Here is a 22,015-nt window from a genome sequence, read left to right as displayed (position 1 = left end):
GGTGTGTTATGTGACCGAAGAGTCTCTGCTAGGATGAAGGGCAAAGTTTATAAAACAGTGGTGAGGCCAGCTGTGACGTACCGATTAGAGACAGTGGCACTGAAGAGACAACAGCTGGAGAGCTGGAGGTGGCGGAAATGAAGACGTTGAGGTTCGCTCTCGGAGTGACCAGGTTGGATAAAATTAGAAATGAGCTCATCAGAGGAACAGCCATGGTTCGATGTTTTGGAGACAAAGTTAGAGAGAGCAGATGGTTTGGACACGTCCAGAGGAGAAATAGTGAGTATATTGGTAGAAGGATGATTAGGATGGAGCTGCCAGGCAAGAGAGCTAGAGGAAGACCAAAGAGAAGGTTGATGGATGTCGTGAGGGAAGACATGAGGGCAGTTGGTGTTCGAGAGGAGGATGCAGGAGATAGGCTTACATGGAAATGGATGACGCGCTGTGGCAACCCCTAAAGGGACAAGCCGAAAGGAAAAGAAGACATCTCCTTGTAACCGCTGCAATTTTGAAGGTTATGCTTGCTACCCTTGGTTGCTAGCTTACTCTCATAGTTATTCATTCTCATTGTTAATCACTATTATTGTCATTACAAAGCATTGTAAATATGACTAAAATGTTGGTTGCCACAGTGTGGAGACTCATCAGTCATCTCTGTTGTTTTTCATTTGATTTGTATTTACTGTATGGGGTCATTCTACAAATTCTTCATTCTTACCCAGCTTTTTTGGAATGTGTTGCAGCCATAAAATTCTAAGTTAATGATTATTTGCTAAAAACAATAAAGTTTATCAGTTTGAACATTAAATATCTTTGTAGTGTATTCAATTAAATATAGGTTGAACATGATTTGCAAATCATTGTATTCAGTTTTTTTAATTTATGTTTAACACTTCCCAACGTCATTGGAATTATAGTTATTAAGCATAATACTTTAAAAAAGAAAAGTTTCCAAAAAAATAGCTGTCCCTTGATTTCATGTCACTATTTGTAAAAATCTTTAACACTATTCAATTTAATAACAAATATACATTAAGCTGCAATTTATGTTGCTTTATAATGCTATTTAACTGTTATAAGACTCTTATTTAAAAAGGGGTGCAAACCCCCCACCATGAAATCACTATTCATAAAGCCATATTCATAGAATGATTCGATTGCCCTACAAGTGTTTTTTGTATATTTACTTTAATACTGACTTTACTACTTTGGCATATGGTAGTAATAGATTATGGCGCATTCTCACCCCAAAATTTGGGTTACCTCTCTTTGTATATGCCCCCCCCCAAAAAAAAACAAAAAACTGAGGTGTAAAAAGATGAGACAACAACAGTTTTAAGATGGTATTTCCTGGAATGCTTTTGCTTTGCTTTTTTTTCTTCAAAACTTGCCAATATGATTTTTTTTATCTTTTAAATGCCCCCCAAGATCAAATTGTATTTTTTTCTTTTTCCCCCCCCTTTCATTTTTTTCTCCCCCAAGCAGCCCATTCCTTGTCTTTATTGGCAAAAGCAAACATGCTTGTAAATTAGAAATCCATCTTTTTACGAGCAAAATGACATGAAAAATACATCATCGTCATCATCCACATCCTGTAAATATAAACAGTAACAAATCCAAAACTATTATCCGATAAACTTACAATTTTTTTTAACACTACGGTGTATTAGCAAACACACACGAGTACAAAAAAAAAAAAAAAAGTGGGATAGAGAGCAACTTCTCTGAATATACAAGAAACCAGTTACTTTGTCCTTTTTAAAACCAACAGAGAACTTATTATGGACTTGTGAGAAAAGTAATCTAGGCGCGAAGATGACTCCAAAGGACACAGTAAGTGTATTTACATGCAGGAAAAGTTCAATAAATATTCTTTTGGTTTTAGTTTTTCACTCCCCCAAAAATAAATGCAATCAAGCAACTCCACATCAGGGTGCGTGTAAACATTACTATGTGGATTACGGTTGAATTTTGATACAGTATAAAGCAGGAAACTAGAAATAAATCTTTAAGGGGGAACGATTTAATGAAACGGGATCATGTTTTCCCTCCCCCAGATTAAAATGACAGAAAACTGAAATGCAAATGTTTTAAGCAAATGTACATAATTTACACAAAAACAAAGAAAAAGTGAACCACATCTTGTAAAAAATTCCGCCGAGGGGCTGACGGGTGTAAGGCAAAGAAAGAAATTCCATTATAATTCTCTAGATGTTAAAATCAACGGCTTTTTTTTTTTTTTTTTTTTTTTTACATTCAAACATCTGTCTATCGATATTTAGGAATGACTGGCTCGTCTTTTTGTTTGCTTGAGAAGCAGAGTGGAAATTAAAAAGAAATGTGATATATTTACAGTAAATGACCACAAGGTGATTTTCCTATTAGTTTTTAGAAAGTCCTCAAAGGGCCATACTAAATGAATGAATGGAAGCATTTGTGGGTTCAATGTGTTTTCATTTCTGAATCCAATTGTTGCCGAGCTAGAGCAGGTAAGAGGCAAAGAAATAAATTAACGTGGTCATTTAACTGAGACTGCATTGCCCCCCCCCCCCCCCCCCCACTCCCCAAAAAAAACAATTTTAAATACAGTAATGTATAAAAATAGCTTTTCACAGTAGATGCAAATGTTGTGCATTACCGACAGTAAAGTAAGCACATTTAAACTATCTTGGAGAACTGAACCTTCGCCTTTCTCAGCAAAAGTGAGATCGTTTTGTTGAGTGGGGGGAAACCCGCGAAAACCAAACTTCTGTTAGTCTTAAAATGACTTTGTTGAAAATTCTAAGAAAAAAGGGGGGTCCTTCCGTGTTATCCGCAATGGCGATTTTTTTCGCTGTCGTAAGGACGCCTTCATCGTCTCCAAGATCGGCTTTCATACTTGTCGTCTTCGTCATCGTCCTCTTCCTCTTCTTCCTCCTCGCCGGGCACATTGGAGCGACCTTCCTTCTGCTGATAAAAGGAGACCGAACAACATTAGTACTTTCTAATGGACGCCTTTTCCACCATAGTAACAAAGGGGAACTGCAAAAAACACGCCGCGTCTAACGCATCGGTCAAAACGACTTTTCCGAACACTCTAGTGACATTTTTTTTATTTTAAAGTGGCTAGAGACTGAGCCATACAGTTTCAAGGCTCACTTGTCAAGTCAAGTATATTTGTATTGCCCTTAATCACAAAATAGTCTCAAAGGGCTTCACAGGCCCACAGTTGGCAATGATTGACGACATCTAAAGCCCCCAATCAGGCAAGGAAAAACTCAAAACCCCATTTTGGGAAAAAGCAACCTTGAGAAGGTACCGCAGATGGAGGACATAAATGCCACTAATCCGTTCCAGCTAACAAAATAAAAATCACCAAAACAATTTTTTTGAAAAATACCACTCTATAGTGTTAACACACAGTAATAACACAATTAAAAAGAGGGTAACAAATTAATCAGTTTGTGCAATAGTTGTGCAGCTTTTTCAGGTGTGCGTGTCTTGGCCACCAGGGGGGCAGTAGAATACATCATCCATTTTCTATTCCGCTTATACAAGGAGACGGGCACAACTGCTCACCAAGCTGCAGTAATATGAGTAATTTTTCCCACAGGATAAAGAATATATGCCTGTGAGTATTGTTATACTGTCTGTCTACATGTGTTGTGGCCCTGTTTGTTCAAATATCTGTTGTTTAAAGGGTTATAACACGGCAACATCCTTGCTAATCATTAGCTTGTCTATGGCTTTTGGGATTGTTAGCATTACGCTAGCAGACTTTATCAAAGCAAAGTTATGTTTTTTTTTTTTTAAATATGCATACATGTAATTCTATTTGTCGTATTTTTAGTTTGATAGTAAAATTCAACTGGGAGCGCTATTAACCAGCTTGAAGCCTCTTTTTTTGTAAGGATTGTTCACTATCGCATCTGCGGAAGTCGATGTAAGTTAATACCGGGGGAGATAAATAAATAAAAGCTTGTTTGACAACAGGAGAAATAAAGCAAATCCCACTCAAACTAAACAAAACTTTTTTGAATAATGTCATTGGCATTTACTTTTTCTATAAGCAAGAGGCGGAGGGGGTGATTACAATCGGAAATCGGATTTTCTATTTTAAGCAGCATAACATGGCAGCTAGGAAATGTAACCACAGAACTGTACATTGAATTTTCACCTCTTTACATTCTTTCCTATGGAACAACTAAACCGGCTTGACAGTATGAATTGTGATCAAGGTTAATTTACGCATCGAGTCATATTCTTGGAAAGACGATCCCTCCCAATGTCTTGTGACATAATGGGGTGCGTAGGTCACAAGACCTACACGACTGTGGCCTCAAAAGCTTTGCGCTAAAGCGTCCGGGAGAGGATTCCTCGTGACAGTCGTGTCGCTTCCCTCAGGAGGTCAAAGACGCTCCCTTGCTGCGAGGAGCTCAGACTCAATTTTTACTGAGAGCTTCGGCGGGTTTAAATATTGAAGAGCGCTGCGGCAAGGCAGAGAGTCGAACCTGCCAATAACAACCGAAACATTCCAAAGTTTCCCCCCCACTTCAAAGTTGCCAGGCACATGGACTTCCTGTCTGGTTTGGAGGTATGTATGTCTAAAAGTATTACTTTGGCGCCGTCTTGTAGCATCTTGGTGCCAAGGAACTATGATGAAGTGAATTGAGGAGCTTCATTCAGACAAATGTAGTGCTTTGTCGCAATTTTCCCCAGCAATAACTTCTGCAGAAACAATAGAAATAAAGATTTTTTTCATTACAGATAATGTGAAACTATGCCATTACTTTTGGAAAAATGTCCCTTTTGTCAAAACATGTAAGTAAACACGATTCTTCATAATAAAAAAAGTTCATTTAACATAAAAAAAGGAATCTAATTGCATTATTTAACTAGCCCATATGTCTGTTGAAAGCTCTCACTTTTCACACACACCTTTTGCTTTTCAATTACACTTTTCACTCTCTCAGACTTTTCAGTCTTTTCTCATCTGTGTAAGCAAACGCAAAATATTTGCAGCTTGGAAGCACGTATCTCAGGGCAAACGTTGCCAACATCTTGATAAATCCTTACGTTTGCTACGTATACTGTAAATGGGCACCGTGTCTTCGGCAATGCTCAGTGCGACTGACTTTGTGACTGCTTCTTTCTTATCACACGGAAAACAAATGATTCCGATCATGTTGTCTGTTTCTTAGCAGGAATTCAATTCACTAGTTGCTGTTTTGAAAAATAGTCCCTCTCCCTAGATGGGTCAGAAAATGTCGCTACATATGGCGACCAAATCGCTAAGTTGCCAAAGCTGACTAATGCTTTTTGTAAACCAGCTCCTTTCTTTCACAGCCATGTTGTTTGTCAGCAGAAGCAGCGCACATCCGTGTACGTAACCTTTGAACTACGAAAGTTGCTATAAAAAAAAAAAAAAAATCATCTTGACATATAAACTTGACTAAACTTATTACGGTTAGTTTAATATGGAGCATTAAAGTTGTTTCAAGTGGTTGAATGCAATTGTTAGTTGGGACACATGGTTATATTCAACTACACACAATATATGCCACTGAGGTTGAACAACTACATGCCACTACAGTGAGCATTAGTGTCTGGTGGTACCGTGTTGTTGTCGTCTTTGGACTCCTCCTCCTCAGGCTCTGTGGTGACAGAGGGCGTTTTAGGCTTGTGCCAGGAAATTTGCAACACGCGACCTTTGAACTTGGCTCCCTGGTTGGCTGCCTAGACGATGCCAGTGGGAAAATAATGTAAGGTTTAGATCATGTGCTCTCAAACTGGGCTCAACCAGCAATAGTGGGGTCCACAAAAAAAATAAAAATAAAAAAATAAAATTAAACTATTACATTACATTATCTCATAAAAAAAAATGCACACCTACAGATGGACAGAGTTCATATTGGTGGTTAGGGAATAACACGGCTTACATTCTCGGCTTCGCTCCGAGTCTTGAAGGTCATGACGACACTGGTGGCGTCCTGGTCACGGAGATCTTCTAGATCACCAAATTTCTAAGAATCAGAAAAAAAAAAGCTTAAAAGGTTGACAGTGCAACTGTCAGCATTTAAAGAGAACACTTGTGTTGTGTTCTCACCACAAAGTGTGACATGAGCTCCTCCTTCTCCTCCTGAGTGACCCCCACGATAGACAGAGCTCTGGGCCGGTGGTCCACCACCATGCGGTTTACAGAACCGCTGCGGCCCCTCGCGCGAATGGCGCCTGCTTCCGGCGGTACCTTCCCCCGGCCGCGGCCTCGACACGTCGGGGATCGCAGGATGCCAAGTTGTGTTGCCTGGACGGAGGGCACGACAAAACAAAACACAGAATTTAAAGCATGGGTGGGGAACCTACAGCCCTCGAGATATGGAAAACGTTTCTCGTGATATACATGCTTACCAAAGGTCATGTTACAAAATAAAAGTAGTTTTTAGAAATGGTTCAGACCCCGTGGTTCCAATTTGGTATTAATAGGGCAAAATCTTTCGGACGAGTTCAGCTTTGAAGGAGTCATGGAATTTCCAAAATGGCTGCTTCAAAACAAAACGGCAGACTTCCTGAGTCCTTTCCAGCATGGCTTTTAGAGACCAAATTTCATATTGTGAAGTAGGGATGGAGAAGTACCCATACCAGTTAAAACACATTCAGTGCCATTGACGGGTCTTAAATTCAAATATCCATGTTAACATGGAGGACTGCCAGTGAATGTTAAGATATCGGGTACTTGTTAAGGTTGATGAAACCAGCCACCGATATGGAAGGCAAAAATAAATTGACATTGAGTAAGTCATCCTCGCCAGTAGTTGGCGCTACACAGCGGTGTTTTGACACATTGGTGAATCATCACGTTTGTCAGAAAGAAAGAAAGGTCTTTTGTTCACAATTATGTTATTGTGTATATTGAAATTTTATGTATCAAAAGTACTAATGGTATCGGTACTCAGTATCGGTGAGTACTCAAGAGTGTACTCCTTACTGACATCGGTCTAAAGAAGTTATTAGTTTTTTTTAGGTTTAACGGTTAGTCATTAAACTTGACTGCACATGCAATGATAAAAAATCCTTTTGTTTTACAATTTAGCCCCCCTTTTCTCTCTCTCGTAAAAAGTAAAAAGTTTGGACAGTCTCCCAAATGCTATTGAATGAGAAGGTAGCAATCAGAAGAACTTTTTTTTTGCAGGAGTTCTGGAAAGGGCCAAAATGGGCACTTCAAAACAAAATCTTTTCAGACGAAGTTTGAAGACCGTGAGGCCTGTCTTATCAATGCTCATAAGATAATAAACATTTTCAATTGTATTATATTTTTAATAAATTTAGCCCTTAAAATAGTTCCTTTGACTCGCTTTCTCTCCGTCATCCCCTCACTTTTCAATTAGACGTCCTGTCTCACATCTCTGAAGTTTACTTCCTCACCTCTCCTAAACCTTTGCTTCCATTTGGTCCTCTCTACTCACTTTTCACTCTCCTGCCTGTGATTTTCGTACCCGATGGCTTAAACTTTAATGAGATGGCCTCCATCGGTGCGAGAGAGCGTTGAGTGTCTGATTGGGCTTCGTTAGCATTTAGCTCTTCCTTTGGGCTTGCTAAAGTGGCTGCGCTTTTAAATGTGCACGGGGAGGATTGGCTTGGGCTGAGCGGGGGTAATGCATTTTTTAACCAGTAGCTAATTTAGAACCCACAGGGAAGGAGGGATGGGGTTGGGGAGACATGTTCGGCAGGGTGTTACTATCAAAAGCTGTGTTCCTATTCGGCGGACGTTGTGACACAACAAGCCTCATCTGTGTTGTGTTTCAGCGGGACAGCACATGTGGGGACAGTGTGATGTTGGGATGACTGAGTGCATCCTTAAGATGGATCTTAGCAGCGAACCTTTTTCCTATCAGGGGCCATTTTTGTTTGTCTCCTATTACGACTGATGAGCTTAAACTCAAAAAGACACAAACCCCATTTATTAACACCTATTAAATATAGTGCAGTTATTGGTTCTTCATGTGCGTTGTGCGCATTGGATTTTTTTCTACTTCTAGATAAGCCGTGCTGATTGACACTTGATTTTGTTAATCACGAGTACCAGAAACTTTAGTACACCTCTGCTAAACGTGTGAAAAACAAACACATTCTAGCTCCATTACAGTAGGTGGAAGTAGAAAGACTTACATACAGGCAAGGTATGGCCAATCAAAACAAGAGTATGCAAAGAGTTGTAAACTTTTCAAATGTGACGGGTGAAATAAAATGCAATAGTTCCAATGTAAATAACTGCAGACCCTGCCTAAAGGTTTCTGAAAGCTTGGAATGTACTTCCCTCAAGTACGGACTCTTTCAGGGCTAACTAGCACTGCAGAACCTTGCTCCAAATATGAGGAACTTTTGAAATGTACTACACACCCATCTCCCCTGAGTCGGGACTCTTTTAGGGGTAGATATTAGCATTGAAGAGCCATGTTGCTGAATCTTAAGGGTAAATAGCACTGCAAACCTCACCACCGAAGAGCTTGAACCCTGCCTAAGTACTACCCCCAAGGAGGGACTTAAAAATATTACCCCTCCCTTTGAAGATTCTGAACCCCACGTCATGTGACGTAAACACAATGGTCCTCAGAAGGTTCCTAGTTCCGGTGGAAAGCTCCTAGGGTTGAAATGCGAGGATGGTGTCCAAATAATATTTTACCTCCTTCTGTAGCTGGCCCAGTTTTCTCTTGAGATCTGTCGTGTCTTCTCCAGAGCTTAGCTTCTTGTGGAAATCCAACTCAGCATCCAGGAGCTCCTTCTGGGCCTGCACGCGAGAAGTGAACCAAAATACAGAGTGATGAAAAATTGTATTTAACTTGAAGCTGTACTATCCGTCCATCCATTTTCTGAGCCGCTTCTCCTCATTAGGGTTGCGGGCGTGCTGGAGCCTATCCAGCTGTCATCGGGCTGGAGGCGGGGTACACCCTGAACTGGTTGCCAGCCAATCGCAGGGCACATACAAACAAACAACCATTCACACTCACAGTCACACCTATGGGCAATTTAGAGTTACCAATTAATGCATGTTTTTGGGCTGTGGGAGGAAACCGGAGTGCCCGGAGAAAACCCACGCAAGCACGGGGAGAACATGCAAACTCCACACAGAAGGGACCGGGTATTGAACCCGGGTCCTCAGAACTGTGAGGCTGACGCTCTAACCAGTCGGTCACCGTGCCGCAAGCTGTACTATGTTAGCATGTTTCTGCCTCCTTCGTCAGGGACTATTTGGAGTGCTTTAATTTCACAGAAGTCGAACTGCAAAACTTCTAACACTCTGCAGGGGCCCCGAACTCACGTCGGTCTTTGTCTTGGGCTGGTTGTGATTGGCCTTGGAGACCTGGGAGGCCGGATTCATTTCATTCTGGAGCTGGGCTATCTTTTCAGTCAGTTCCTTCAGTGTCTTCATGATGTTGGCTCTTTCCTCTGGTTTCATCCCCCTGTTCTTCTCCAGACGGTTAATCAGCGCCTGATAAGATATGGACACACAACATTCAACAAGATGAAAACGTATGTGGGCGGGAGCTTGTCAGTGCCAAACCACCCCGCCATGTCACTTGCTACATCTAATTATTGTGTGAGTTGGGTGAACTTAGTCATATTGCCGTCATACAGTATAAGGGCATATTAAGAAAATAATTACACATCAAAAAAGTCTTCATCGTTGCCTTTAAATTATGGTGTGACTTTGATGTGGGTTTGTTGCTAATAGATTTTTGCAGCAACATATGATGCCTCGTTTTGCACTTTGGCTAGATAGAAAGATAAAGGAATATATGATGCTTTGGTTTGAAGTGGCAAGAGCCAAAGAAGCAACATATCAACAAAAGAAGCAACATATCATGCTTTGGGTGGGACTGACAAGATGGACTGCGAGCAACATACTTTTCATGCCTTGGTTTGCAATATGGCAAGATAAAAAGATGAAAACATATAATGCCTTGGTGTGCACTAGTAATTCTCACCTTCTGACACTCAATCTGTGTCTTTAACATTTCTTGCTTCTTCTTTCGCAAGTCATGCTGTAGTTTTAACGCCTCCTGAATAAAAACAAACGGCATAAGATATTAAATTGGGAAGGTAAGTTACAGCGAATTAGGGCATTTTACAGACAGACGGATACAAACGGCCTCAATGCCATCACCTCACCCTCAAAATGCGTATTAAAAGATTAAGCAACATGGGGAACATGCCTGTTTCTTCTTCAGGGCTTCCTGTGCTTCCAGCGCTTTCGCCGTTTTCCCAAGGCACTTGGAGGACGACTTGAGCGGGTTGGAAGCGTAGGGGCCCTTCTGGGTGTTTGTCAGCGTCGGCACCACCTAAGTGCCACGCACAGCGAGATGAGAGAGCAACACATTTAGGTCATCACATGGATCTGGGAGATTGTGCACAACCAAGACTTCACTTATAAACGCTGTTTTCGTAAAACTTTTCTGAACGCATACAAATGATTATTATTGACTTTGTTTTGTACTTGACCACAACATTCAAGAACATGTATTCCTAAACTTAATCTGTAAATCCTTCAAATTCACAAAGCATACAGAGGTGAATATTTTCCTATCAGGAGCCAATTCAGTTTTCATGCTCTGTGTGCCACACAGTACTAAGTCAATGAAAGTGATCAAACATATATAGTAAATATTATGAGCATTTGTGATTTAATCGTTTTTGGGCTTTTTAATAACATTTCTCCGTTAAACAGGCATTCAACCAGTCTCCCACTTAACAGGGAGCTAAAAAAGGGGTATTTATAGTTGCATTCTACTGTAATGAATATAAACAGGGGTCACACATGCACGGAGGTAAAAACGTACATTGCCAGCTTCTGCACTGGGGTTCAGGTTGTCAGGCGTGCTCGTAGGGCCTACCGCCGCTGGCGACCGATGCTTGTTCAGCACGTAAGTGGCAGGATTGTGCTGCTTCATACCCTGCAAAACAAACAAATATTTAAGATGGGTAGTTTGTGTATGTAAAACCAGCACAATAATACAGTGGTACCTTGACTGAGTTTAATTAATGGACCAAGCTTATAACTGTGCTTACAACACAAAGAGAAAAAAAAAAGACCATGCAGTGGCTTGTAACTCAAAACTGTAAGTCAAGCTACTGCGGTGTTTTAATTCCTTCACACGGCTTTACCTGCGGCCCGAGGTTGGGAGCGGACCCGGCCACCTGGCTCCCCGTGCCCTGCTCCAGCTGGTGAATCCCCGGCATGCTGAACTTGCGATGCCAGCGCATGTTGATGAAGCGGTTGTTTAGCACCGCCTCCACGGAGTACATGGCCCGACGGGCTTCTTCGTTGGATGTGAACTGGATCAACGCCACCTCTGGGTCGCCGCCGAACACCACCTGGGTGTATGAAATCAAATCCCAAATAAGGATTTTTCAGCCTTGGTGGATGTCTGCTCTCTATTTCAGGTGTTTTCATTATTATTATTCTTTGAAAAGCCAGTACCAAAATCTCATTCTTTTTATTTCTCCTGCTTAAGATGTTACCTGAATGTTCACAATGGTCCCAAACTTGCTGAAGTGCTCATTGAGCTTGGTGATGGTGTTGAGCTCAGGCGGGATATTGCGCACCTCCAGCTTGGTGTTCACGTGGAAGTTCCTCTTTGGGAAGCTGCCTTTGTTGTTGAAGTTTGGCCTGAAACAAGTGATAAGTACTCAGTGATGCAACAGAAACTGGCAAAGTTCTTAGTTACCTGTGTAAACTGTGGAAAGAAAGTCATTTATGTTTCGGGTATAGTGCCTTTGGGTTTTGAAATACAACAATCAATGTGATTGAACTGGGACAGTTTCAGCTTGAATTAAACATTTCACAAAAATAAGATGTTAACATTAAGGATTTGTCAAAAGTGACATAACTCCCACTATAATCATTACATTTAATACTTCGCAGAAACTCGAGGACTGCAGGCAGACAGAAAAAGAATATCCTTATTTAGTGGTCTGATTCCAAGATGCCTAAACCATGCTTTTCAGTAATTGAGGAAAAAAGGCAGTTAAGACCCACAAAGCAGCAGCAAGTGAAGGCCTGACAAAGCTTCTCAATGAAGGGAAATCGGAATTAATGATTTTCTTTTCATTCAAATTTTGAAAATGATGACTATATTTTGAAAATGATGACTATATTTACAATTATAGTAAATTATTATCACCTTGTTTCAATACTTTTGAGTCCCTAATAATGGAGGTAGGCCTACTTCACACACATAAAATTTGTAAATTCCTAAATGGTTGATGGCATTACCACAAATCTTCAGTCACATGTTGATTGTCTTATTGCATGCATAAAGGTTGTAGTGTATAAAGGCAAAAACTCCTCTGAGTAATACTTATGGACCCCTTGGCAACTTTATTGACCCAAATGAACTTCACAACATTACAACTGAGCTAAATTTTAGAGAGACAAAAAGGACTTTTGGGGTAAAACCCTTTAATTCTTACTTCTGCATCCAGGGTTTTTTAGCCGTGGGTCCCTCAGCTATCATACAGCCCATGGGTCTCTTCCTGTTGTGCTGCTCAGAGTTGAAACAGGACATGTTGCTTCCCAGTGTGCTGGCGGGAGTTGCGGGCTCCGTCTGGATCACTATGTTAGCAGCTGAGGGGACGGAAAGAAATATAATCTCATTTCACATGCTTTTCCTTCTAGTACTTTATATTGTGAAGGAATTAGAGCAGAGAAGGTCACTATTTGAACTGATACCTCTGGAGCCTTGTCCGTCATTGGACGTGAGGCCAATGAGGTTGGGGCGCTGCGTCTGCACTCGGGGAATGAATTGCCGATACTGGTTGCGACCTGCACCAGTCAGTCCTGGCGATTCTGGGTTATAGCCCTCTGGATCGTAGTTATCTGAGATCACAAAAAGGTGTTTTGAAAAACTAAAAAGAGATTTCGATGCATGTCAATACACAGCTTGGAATTCAACGCCAGTCTTGGCCATACCTATATCCATACATCCATTTTCTATAGAGTTAGTCCTCATTGAGGTCTCAGGTATGCTGGAGCCTATCCCAACTGACTTTCAGTAAGAGGCAGGGTACTTGTCAGCAGCCACACATAGAGACAAACAACCATTCACACCCACATTTACTGTACACCTATGGACAATTTAGAGTTTTCAATGAAGCTAACATCATATTTTTGGAATTTTGGAGAAAAGCAGCATACCCACGCAAGTACCAGGATAACATGCAAACTCCACACAAGAAAACCGTAGCTGAGATTCAAACCCAGAACCTTAGATCTTTAAGGCAGATGTAGCCATACATCTATATTGTGATAATTATCATTTAAATGAAACTTAACATAATGAATAGGTAGGACTGAAATGCTGACAAACAAACATGTAAATTGCTGTCCAATGAAAAGCTCTCCAAATTTTGCGATGTTAAATAATAAAAAATAAAATTGTGGTACACAAGGAAAAAAAAAAAAAAAAAACTCTTGGAGATGCATGCTTTTCATTGGACAGTAACAATATGCATGCATGATAAAAAAATAAATAAGACAATACATTCAACAAGATGAAAATGAGTTTTACATCAGCTTTGTTTTTTAGTAGTCAAGTTGAATTAGGTTTTGCAGCTTGAAAATGAACTTAATTTATGTAGGAAGCAAGGCATTGCATTAAAGTTCTTTTACTTATTTATGAACAGAGACAAGAGGGATAACAATTTACTGAAACCAAAAAAAATGCCCATAAAATAAGTAGCACTGCCACTCTCTGGTCAACAGGCGACACTGCACCTTGCCGACAACGCCAACAAAAAACACAAATCACGAAGAGAAAAAAAATTATATGCAAGTGAACATAAATGGGTAGTTTAATGGAGTGGGCAAAATAAGAGATGAAAATCCCATGACGAGCGTCCAATCTGCTTACATTCAGACTGGACATAACGGGGACGCAGCGACACCGACGAAGAGGAGGGAGGAGGCAGAGGAGGCAAAGGAAGAGGTGGCGGCAGCCTCACGCCGGGCGGTCCGACTGGAGGCGACGACGTGATCGCCGACTGGTGGTTGGGCGCTTCCATTCCACTGGTTGCGATCAGTGGAGGAGGTCCTGATGGAGACACAAGCCCAAGCTGATGTCTCATAACAGCAGGCCCTTCACACATCCGTGGGCGAGCTCTTAATTCATATATTCATTGGTTGCTTTTAATTGACAGTGAACACAGAATACAGGGGGGGCTCCTTGTTCTGCTCTTGTGTGCAGAATATACTCATTTACTGAGAAACATTTATTCATTACTTAACACTTAACTGGCAAAAAACACGATCAGTATTGTAGTATTGACCACCACAGAAGATTCCTCCTAACTGAACATCACATGCGAGTATTCTCAACGACATTGGAGCAGGAAATGCAATACTTGATACCATATACGATCTGTACAGTATTAGAGGAGATATGCTAATGGTAAGTACCATCATTCTTGACAGACAGACACAAATAGATACTCACCAGCCAACGAAAAGACGCCAGGTGGCGGCGGCTGGCCATAGGGCGGCATCGGCGGCGGCGGTATCCTGAGTGAGGGGGGTGGCTCGGTAATGGGCGGTGGCATGGGTAGCCCACCGGGGGGTATCACTGGCGGTGGCGGGAAAGGGATGATGTTTGGCAGATTGACGTCATCTACGATGAGAGGATCGTTGCCGTGGTCGAACGGGCACAGGTCGCCGCGGACGCAAAATCCTTTTTCTGCATGGGGAGAGAGATCATGTCAGAAAGTTCTTGTTTGTCATATGAATCTACAAATAGAGTGTACCCCTGAATATTTGCGTTTCAAATTAAAGCTTTTTGGGGGGGGCGTCAATTACTTTTTGCTATTTCTGGCAAGTCGGTCCCTAATCCTCACTAAAAGCGGAAGTTCACTGCACTTTGGAGCTAATTCTAAAACAAGATTTGGCCCCGTGGTGGTTGGGTTGAGAAAAATGTTCAAGACTTATGGTTCTAGGAGACTAAGCCAGACAGTATTTACTGCACGATCTCATTAAGGGAACCGATCCCTTGTGGCAGAGTACTGTGACAGTGATAGCAGCAGGGGCCTTCAGGGGCGCTGGATATTTTAACTCCGCTTCCCTCTGGAGAGGTATGTTTGGGCCGGCCCCTTCCCCCCACACCCTCCACTGGGGACGATAGCCTGAGTGATCAACATTAGTGGTCATTAGTGATGACACTAAACACAATCATCAATAAGCCCTATGGGCAAACTACAACTGTGTTATTACAAAGCTAATGTACGTGTTTTAATCGACGCTGCACGTACAATATATAATACTAGAAAACCACAACAATATAATCATATAGTGGCCACGGGGTATTTACTTACTCAACTACAGAGAGTACTAGGTGTCGATTAAAGGGATACAATCTTTATTCTCGGTGAGCCATTAATTTGTATAAGTGCATTTATCTAATGACAAACAGTAGTATAAATATTTGACTAATTTTTTCAATACACTAGGATTTATTTATTAGGATAAACATATACATCACATACAATAAAGGTATATTAAAACAAATTCAGATAATTGTGAAATGGTCAACTCCAATGTAAACCATCAGCTTTTCAGATGCCATGTCTGCTCTGCCAGGGTATAAAATAGATAAAATCCCACATTTTTTGTATATTTAATAAAATAATATTGTAAATTATATACGACTGTTTAAAAACTTAGGGTCACCCGAATAATTTTATGTTACTAGTTCAAAAGTTTGGATGTCTCGCCTGTATTTCTGATTATCTTAATTGAAAAAAATGCTTTTCCTCTTTATTTAAAAAAAAAAAAAAAAAAAGTACATTTCTACACTATTTCTAAGTGAACCCAAACTTTTTACTATTTTATTTCACATATCTTTCTCTTCTATCCTGTGTGTTTACTTTGCTGCGGAGTCACAGTCAGACACACGTGCAAGAACACATGCGCACACATACAACAATAAATCAAGATTGTGATACTGTAACACATGGTGGTATCAGTCATAGTACATTACTCCCACCTGTTATTTTTAAGTGGAAAGAAAGGAGGTCCTATTTTATGTGAAACCCTTTTTTAACTTTATCATGCAATCTGGGATTCATCATCCTGTCGAGTAGAGCAGTGGCAACAATTTGAGGAAATATTTTTACGCGAAGTAGGTTACAGTTTCAATACATTCCTGATATTAACTCTAAATTATGAGAGGAGTAACTGTGTTTACCGTCGTAATCCCTGCATCGCTGCTTGCGTGAAGGGTTCTTATTGCTGAACGGCTTGCAGACGCCATCTTTCCTCGGTTTGCCATAGTAGCTGGACCAGCTGTCCGTGGTGCCGTCGGGCATATGCGCGTGCGTCGCCAAGGGGATGCCGCCAGGCCCCGGACCGCCGGTGGTAGACGAGAAGGGATGCAGGGGGGTGGGCAGTAGAGGCGACGTGAGCTGCGGAGGCTGCTGGGGCCTGCCCGGCATGGACGAGTTGTAGCCGTCCGCGTCCTTCCTCTCCACCTCGAACTTTGACTTGAAGTCTGTCACAAACAACAAAGTATCGCAACAGAACGCAGACAATCATACGTCACATCACACACACCAACCTTGAGGACAGTAAGGCACATTCCACCCTGTGTGGCTAAATCCCCTATGAGGTACATGCAAAGCGGTCCACATTTTATCCTGACGATTACAACTTCTACTGGCTCAAAAACAGCCTCGTCCTCTGCTGAGCTGCGGTTGTTGTTGTTTCTCACCTCGTCCTCTACTCTTCCCCCGGCTGCCACTCCTGCTCCGGCTGCGGCTGTTGCTCCTCCCGCGGGAGCTCCCCTTGCGACGCTCGTGACGCTCCCGCTCGCGGTGCAAGTCGCCGCCGCCACCGCTGCTCTTGCTGTGACGATCGAAGTCGCGCCTCTTGCGCTCGTCCCGCCTCCTGTCGTCGCGACTCCTGTGTGGTCGGAAACGGATTTTTGTTCAGTTTTGTTCATTCTTTTTGTTCAGTCGTAATGTGAAAGTGCAGGTTTACAAAGACAAATATATCCCACTTCTAACTATGATTGTGCATCTAGTTTACAAATACAAGTCCATCCATCCATCTTCTACCACATATCCGAGGTTGGGTCGCGGGGGCAGTAGCTTTAGCAGGGACGCCCAGACTTCCCTTTCCCCAGCCACTTCATCCATCTCTTCCGGGGGGATCCCGAGGCGTTCCCAGGCCAGCCAAAGGATGTAGTCTCTCCAGCGTGTCCTGGGTCGTCCCCGGGGTCTCCTCCCGGTGGGACGTGCCCGGAACACCTCACCAGGGAGGCGTCCGGGAGGCATCCGAATCAGATGCCCCAGCCACCTCATCTGGCTCCTCTCAATGTGAAGGAGCAAGGGCTCTACTCTGAGATCCTCCCGGATGACCGAGCTTCTCGCCCTATCTCTAAGGGAGAGCCCGGATACCCTGCGGAGGAAACTCATTTCGTCCGCTTGTATCCGGGATCTCGTTCTTTCGGTCACGACCCACAGCTCGTGACCATAGGTGAGGGTAGGAACGTAGCTCGACCGGTAAATCGAGAGCTTCGCCTTTCGGCTTAGCTCCTTCTTTACCACAACGGATCGATACAAAGTCCGCATCACTGCAGACGCTGTACCGATCTGCCTGTCTATCTCCTGTTCCATTCTTCCCTCACTTGTGAACAAGACCCCAAGATAATTGAACTCCTCCACTTGGGGGAGGATCTCATCCCTGACCTGGAGAGGGCACGCCACCCTTTTCCGACTGAGGACCATGGTCTCAGATTTGGAGGTGCTGATTCTCATCCCAGCCACTTCACACTCGGCTGCGAACTGCTCCAATGAGAGTTGGAGGTCACGGCTTGATGAAGCCAACAGAACCACATCATCTGCAAAAAGCAGAGATGCAATACTGAGGCCACCAAACCGGACCCCCTCTACGCCTCGGCTGCGCCTAGAAATTCTGTCCATAAAAGTTATGAACAGAATCGGTGACAAAGGGCAGCCTTGGCGGAGTCCAACCCTCACCGGAAACGAGTCCGACTTACTGCCGGATATGCGGACCAAACTCTGACTCCGGTCGTACAGGGACCGAACAGCCCGTATCAGCCCAGAATGTTATAGGGTAATAAATACTATGTTGGATAGTCACGTATTGTTTAAATACCAAACATGAGACACCCATACTTACTGTAATAAATCAGGGGTCCTCAATGGGCAGTTTATATAAATAAATAGATTTATTATTAGATTAGTTTGACAAACCCTTTCAATTTAACCAGCGCAACTTTTTGGAGACACAATCATCTTATTTAATAGAGGTAAACAAACACAGGAAATAAGCAGAGAAATGTCCAACATTTTTATTTCGGTCTGCACACACTGCATGTTTTATTTTCAGTTGGAAAGCCATTATTATTGGAAGAGAATGTTACAATTTATACTTTGTCTAAAATGTAAGCATTTTAATTAAAATAATTTATATAAAATAAAATAAATATAGGATGTCTGACTAAAGTAATTAAATCAATTCTAGTGGAACCCTATAGAATTCAATAGACAGGTAAGTAGAATGTGTTGCAGAAGAGTAACAAAATTTTATTTTCCGTAATGTTACAGACTCGGATTTGTTAGAAACAAAGGAGTCCATGCAAGTATATTAAATTAAGTGTAGGACCAAGCCCTCAAGGAACCATGTGACCACATAACAACAATATAATTATAACAGTTCGAGATTAAAGTTGTCAAGGTCATGGTAGCACAACTTTTTTTGTTTGAATAGTGTAGTTACGCACGTAATAGGAGCAAAAATCAAACCTGGACTCGTTGAAGTCGGAGCGGTTTCTCAGAGGACTTCTCCTGCGCCTGTTTTCTCTCTCCTCCTCTGGAGCCTCAATCTTACAACAACAAAAAAAGCAATTATCTCACATGGCATGTTTAGAAAATAGAAGCAGAGAAACTCGGATTCCTTCTTACTTCCAATGCATCTGATTTGGCTGGTGGAAGGTTAACCACTTCTTTTGGAACTTCCTTGGCAATGGGGTTCCCCTGGTAGTTCTTGCTTGTCAGACATTCAAAAAGTTTATCCACAAAGCCTATAGTCTCTGGAATGACACGATAAATACATGATTAGTTAAACCATTCATTATTCTCTATTTTGCATATTAGCGGCAATAAATGCTGATGTCTTATGAGCAAGCTCCTTCTCCATTGCCAAATTAATTGTCTGTAAAACTCCAACCCATCCAAAGCACTGTAAACAGACTACCCTGTAAACAGACTACCGCCCATTAAAACTAGTCCAGTAAATTTATATTATTTATTTATTTCCAAGAGGCAACGAAGAAATCATATTGACACATTTATCAAGTTTAAAACACTTGGCATGATTTTAATTTATTATATTCGGCAGCGTTAGGAAGTGACACCTTTTTGCAGGAAGACGTCGAGCTGATCGGCACAAAGTGCTCTGAGCTCCTTCTCCGGTTTGTCCTTCTTCACCAGAGCCACAACGTAATTGGCCAACGCAGAGGGGTCAGCATCACATCTGCAAATAAAGAAATAAAGGAAGTCTTGATTTAAGATCCTCAAAAGTACTTGGATACTTGTGACACCATAGTAAAACAATGTGTCAGAAATGTGTTTCAAATATGTACTAATTGAGTTCAACTTTTTAAAATAAACAAATAATGTTTTATTAGTTATTTTAGCTCAGTGTGAAAACTAAACATTAATAGTTAGAAGACTATATATAGAATTGTATATTTTCAAGACTGTATATAGTCAAGACTGAATGACAAATCAGTGATTTGGTGGGTACTCGATGGGGCCAGTGGACCACCCTGGATCCGTCAGTGTGGGAGGTGTCCCGTCTACCGGGCCGCTCTCGGGTGGACTCCTGGACCCAACCCCGCTTCTCGATTGGGTGGGGTGGGGTCCTCAGCCCCCGCAGTGCAGGCACAGCAATTACGGGACACATCTGACGGTTATTGTGGATGCGAAACGGTGTCAATTCACCTGCATGTGTCTGCAGACACACACACCCCTGGGATTTATTTGCTGGGTATGGGGCCACTCACTCATTGCAACAAAACTTATAACTATGCAAATTTCTTTGGTATTCCCTCACTTACACTCTGGTCCTACAGATGTTTAAATTTACATAGCCACTCCCACCACAGTTCAGTTGTATAGCCCTGTCCACGACCCCTGTCCTGCATGTTTCCCCTCCTGTCCCTGTCCTGTCCTGTCCTTCCCTCACAGGGTATAGCACCACTGACCCATACAACACTCAAATCTAATGTGTCATTGTACTAGTTATATAATGCTTTACTTTCCTCATTTTGTTTACAGCAAGTGCTTTGTCTTTTGTCATCTTCTTCTCCTATATTATATAGCTACCCTTTCACTCACCTTTGTTTTTTTTCTGTCACTCCCCTTTAAAAACTTTCTGTTCAACTGAACGACTGTAATTCTCAATAAGATATCCATCAGAATATCAGCAGCTTAAAAAGGACACTGTGACACAGTAAAACTGTTTCGGCATAAAAGGCGTACAGAGCTTCCTTTCTGCTTGACATAACAGCTGAACAGGACAAAAAATAAATAAATAAATAAAAATCTGTGATTCCTAACCACTGCGCCATGAGAGATCATGAGATGTGCTGCGGGAAATGATCCAATTTCACGTAATAGGTTCCAATATTGTTATTCATTTTCTGCAAATAATGCATATTTGTTCATCTATCAATGCCAGCGGAATATAGTGACAGGTAGAATAATTAAATGTGCTTTTACTAGATAGCAGATGGTACAATTAACCTATGCATCCACCAGTTATCACTCATAAAACAGAATAATAGCTTTCATAAAGCTAAATTTGTGAGTAAATTAATCTGAGATCATGAGTATTTCAGTGTACTGTAACACTTTTTTTGTTTGTGATATTTTCGTTTGTTGGTGTACCGTGAAATCTTTCAAATGTAAAATACTTACCTTGGCTCGATAAATGTTTGGAAACACAATGATGTTCTGGGCCTAGAATTTTTGTCAAAAAGCAGAATGTTTGCTAGAGATAATGTTGTGTGTGTACCTAAGGTTGTGGCAGGTGAATTACAAGACAGCCTGTATGAAAACACCAGCATCCTTAACACATTCACTGCCATTGACGGCTTTAGAAGTCAAATATCCATGTTAACTGGGAAGGCTGGCAGTGAATGAGTTAAACACTTTATGGCAACTTATCTGCATGCCATCCTGTTATTTAAAAAACAAAAGTGCAATTTAAACAAGTATTCCACGGGGGAGGGATGGTAACTATGGTAACCTTCATTTCAAGCGTCTACTGTCAATGGTGTTTACACATTTTGGATTCAGTTGAAGAGACCAAGACAGCTTCTAGAAATGCAAACAGGAGGGTGCACGCTGTGTTGCACTTTGGAGGCGTGCTACAGAATAAAGTTATTTTCAATCAAGTTCAATAATTTCAACGTCCAGCCATAACGCGCAACATAGTGAGCATGTTATTTTCGAATGAAGGGAGGGTGGGAGGGAGGGAACAAACAGTTTTATTTTCCCGTAAATAGCAAGCGATCGGCCACGGTGGTCAGCTTCTAGCCATTCCCCCCCTCATTGACGCTAACCCACTAGCCAACTACGTAGCATGCGAGCTAAATGACATTTCAATTCAAACACCTACATTGGTTCTAGGAGTTTCGCCAGCCACGACTTGAGGGCGTCCACATTCTCTATAATCATCGTGAGGAAGACGATAATGCGCTCTATAAAATGAAACGGAACCCCAATACGCCTGCTTTCATCGTCTATAAATTTAAGAAGCTTTCGGGGCCTTCTGTTGCTCTCCACTGGTGGCAGGTCGCATCGAAGCACTTTACGGCATGGTAACTCACTCGAGGTGTCGTAAACGTCATAACATGTCTTTAGCCAACCATAAATCGCTGAAATATTCCCAGAAGCCTTGAAGTCTTTTATATATATATATATATATATATATATATATATATAATAAAAACACATTTTGCTT

General features: G+C 41.7%; 1 protein-coding gene across 5 annotated transcripts; it reads right to left on the bottom strand.

The window, feature by feature from the left end:
• Window positions 1-1,080: 1,080 nt before the first annotated feature.
• On the bottom strand, window positions 1,081-21,883 carry rbm27 (RNA binding motif protein 27). Of its 5 annotated transcripts, none has more exons than XM_061752165.1 (21): window positions 21,671-21,859; window positions 19,401-19,519; window positions 18,949-19,076; window positions 18,790-18,869; window positions 16,731-16,921; window positions 16,209-16,511; window positions 14,469-14,705; window positions 13,887-14,111; window positions 12,707-12,853; window positions 12,448-12,601; window positions 11,497-11,644; window positions 11,140-11,349; window positions 10,815-10,928; window positions 10,191-10,316; window positions 9,963-10,037; window positions 9,296-9,466; window positions 8,660-8,764; window positions 6,086-6,283; window positions 5,919-6,002; window positions 5,596-5,715; window positions 1,081-2,946 (listed from the first exon to the last, which is right to left on the bottom strand). In XM_061752165.1, the coding sequence occupies exons 1-21, from the start codon at window positions 21,727-21,729 to the stop codon at window positions 2,851-2,853; spliced, it is 3,090 nt and encodes a 1,029-aa protein (XP_061608149.1). In that variant the 5' UTR covers window positions 21,730-21,859; the 3' UTR covers window positions 1,081-2,850. The 5 variants fall into 5 exon arrangements, with proteins under 5 accessions (XP_061608149.1, XP_061608153.1, XP_061608152.1 ...); XM_061752169.1 differs by having other exon boundaries at window positions 1,083-2,946; window positions 13,887-14,066; XM_061752168.1 differs by having other exon boundaries at window positions 1,086-2,949; window positions 21,671-21,883.
• Window positions 21,884-22,015: the final 132 nt, after the last annotated feature.

Source organism: Phyllopteryx taeniolatus, chromosome 17 (genome assembly GCF_024500385.1).
Source record: "Phyllopteryx taeniolatus isolate TA_2022b chromosome 17, UOR_Ptae_1.2, whole genome shotgun sequence".
Taxonomy (NCBI): domain Eukaryota; kingdom Metazoa; phylum Chordata; class Actinopteri; order Syngnathiformes; family Syngnathidae; genus Phyllopteryx; species Phyllopteryx taeniolatus.
Note: the sequence above shows the minus strand (reverse complement) of the source record. Positions and strands in the feature narration are given on the sequence as shown.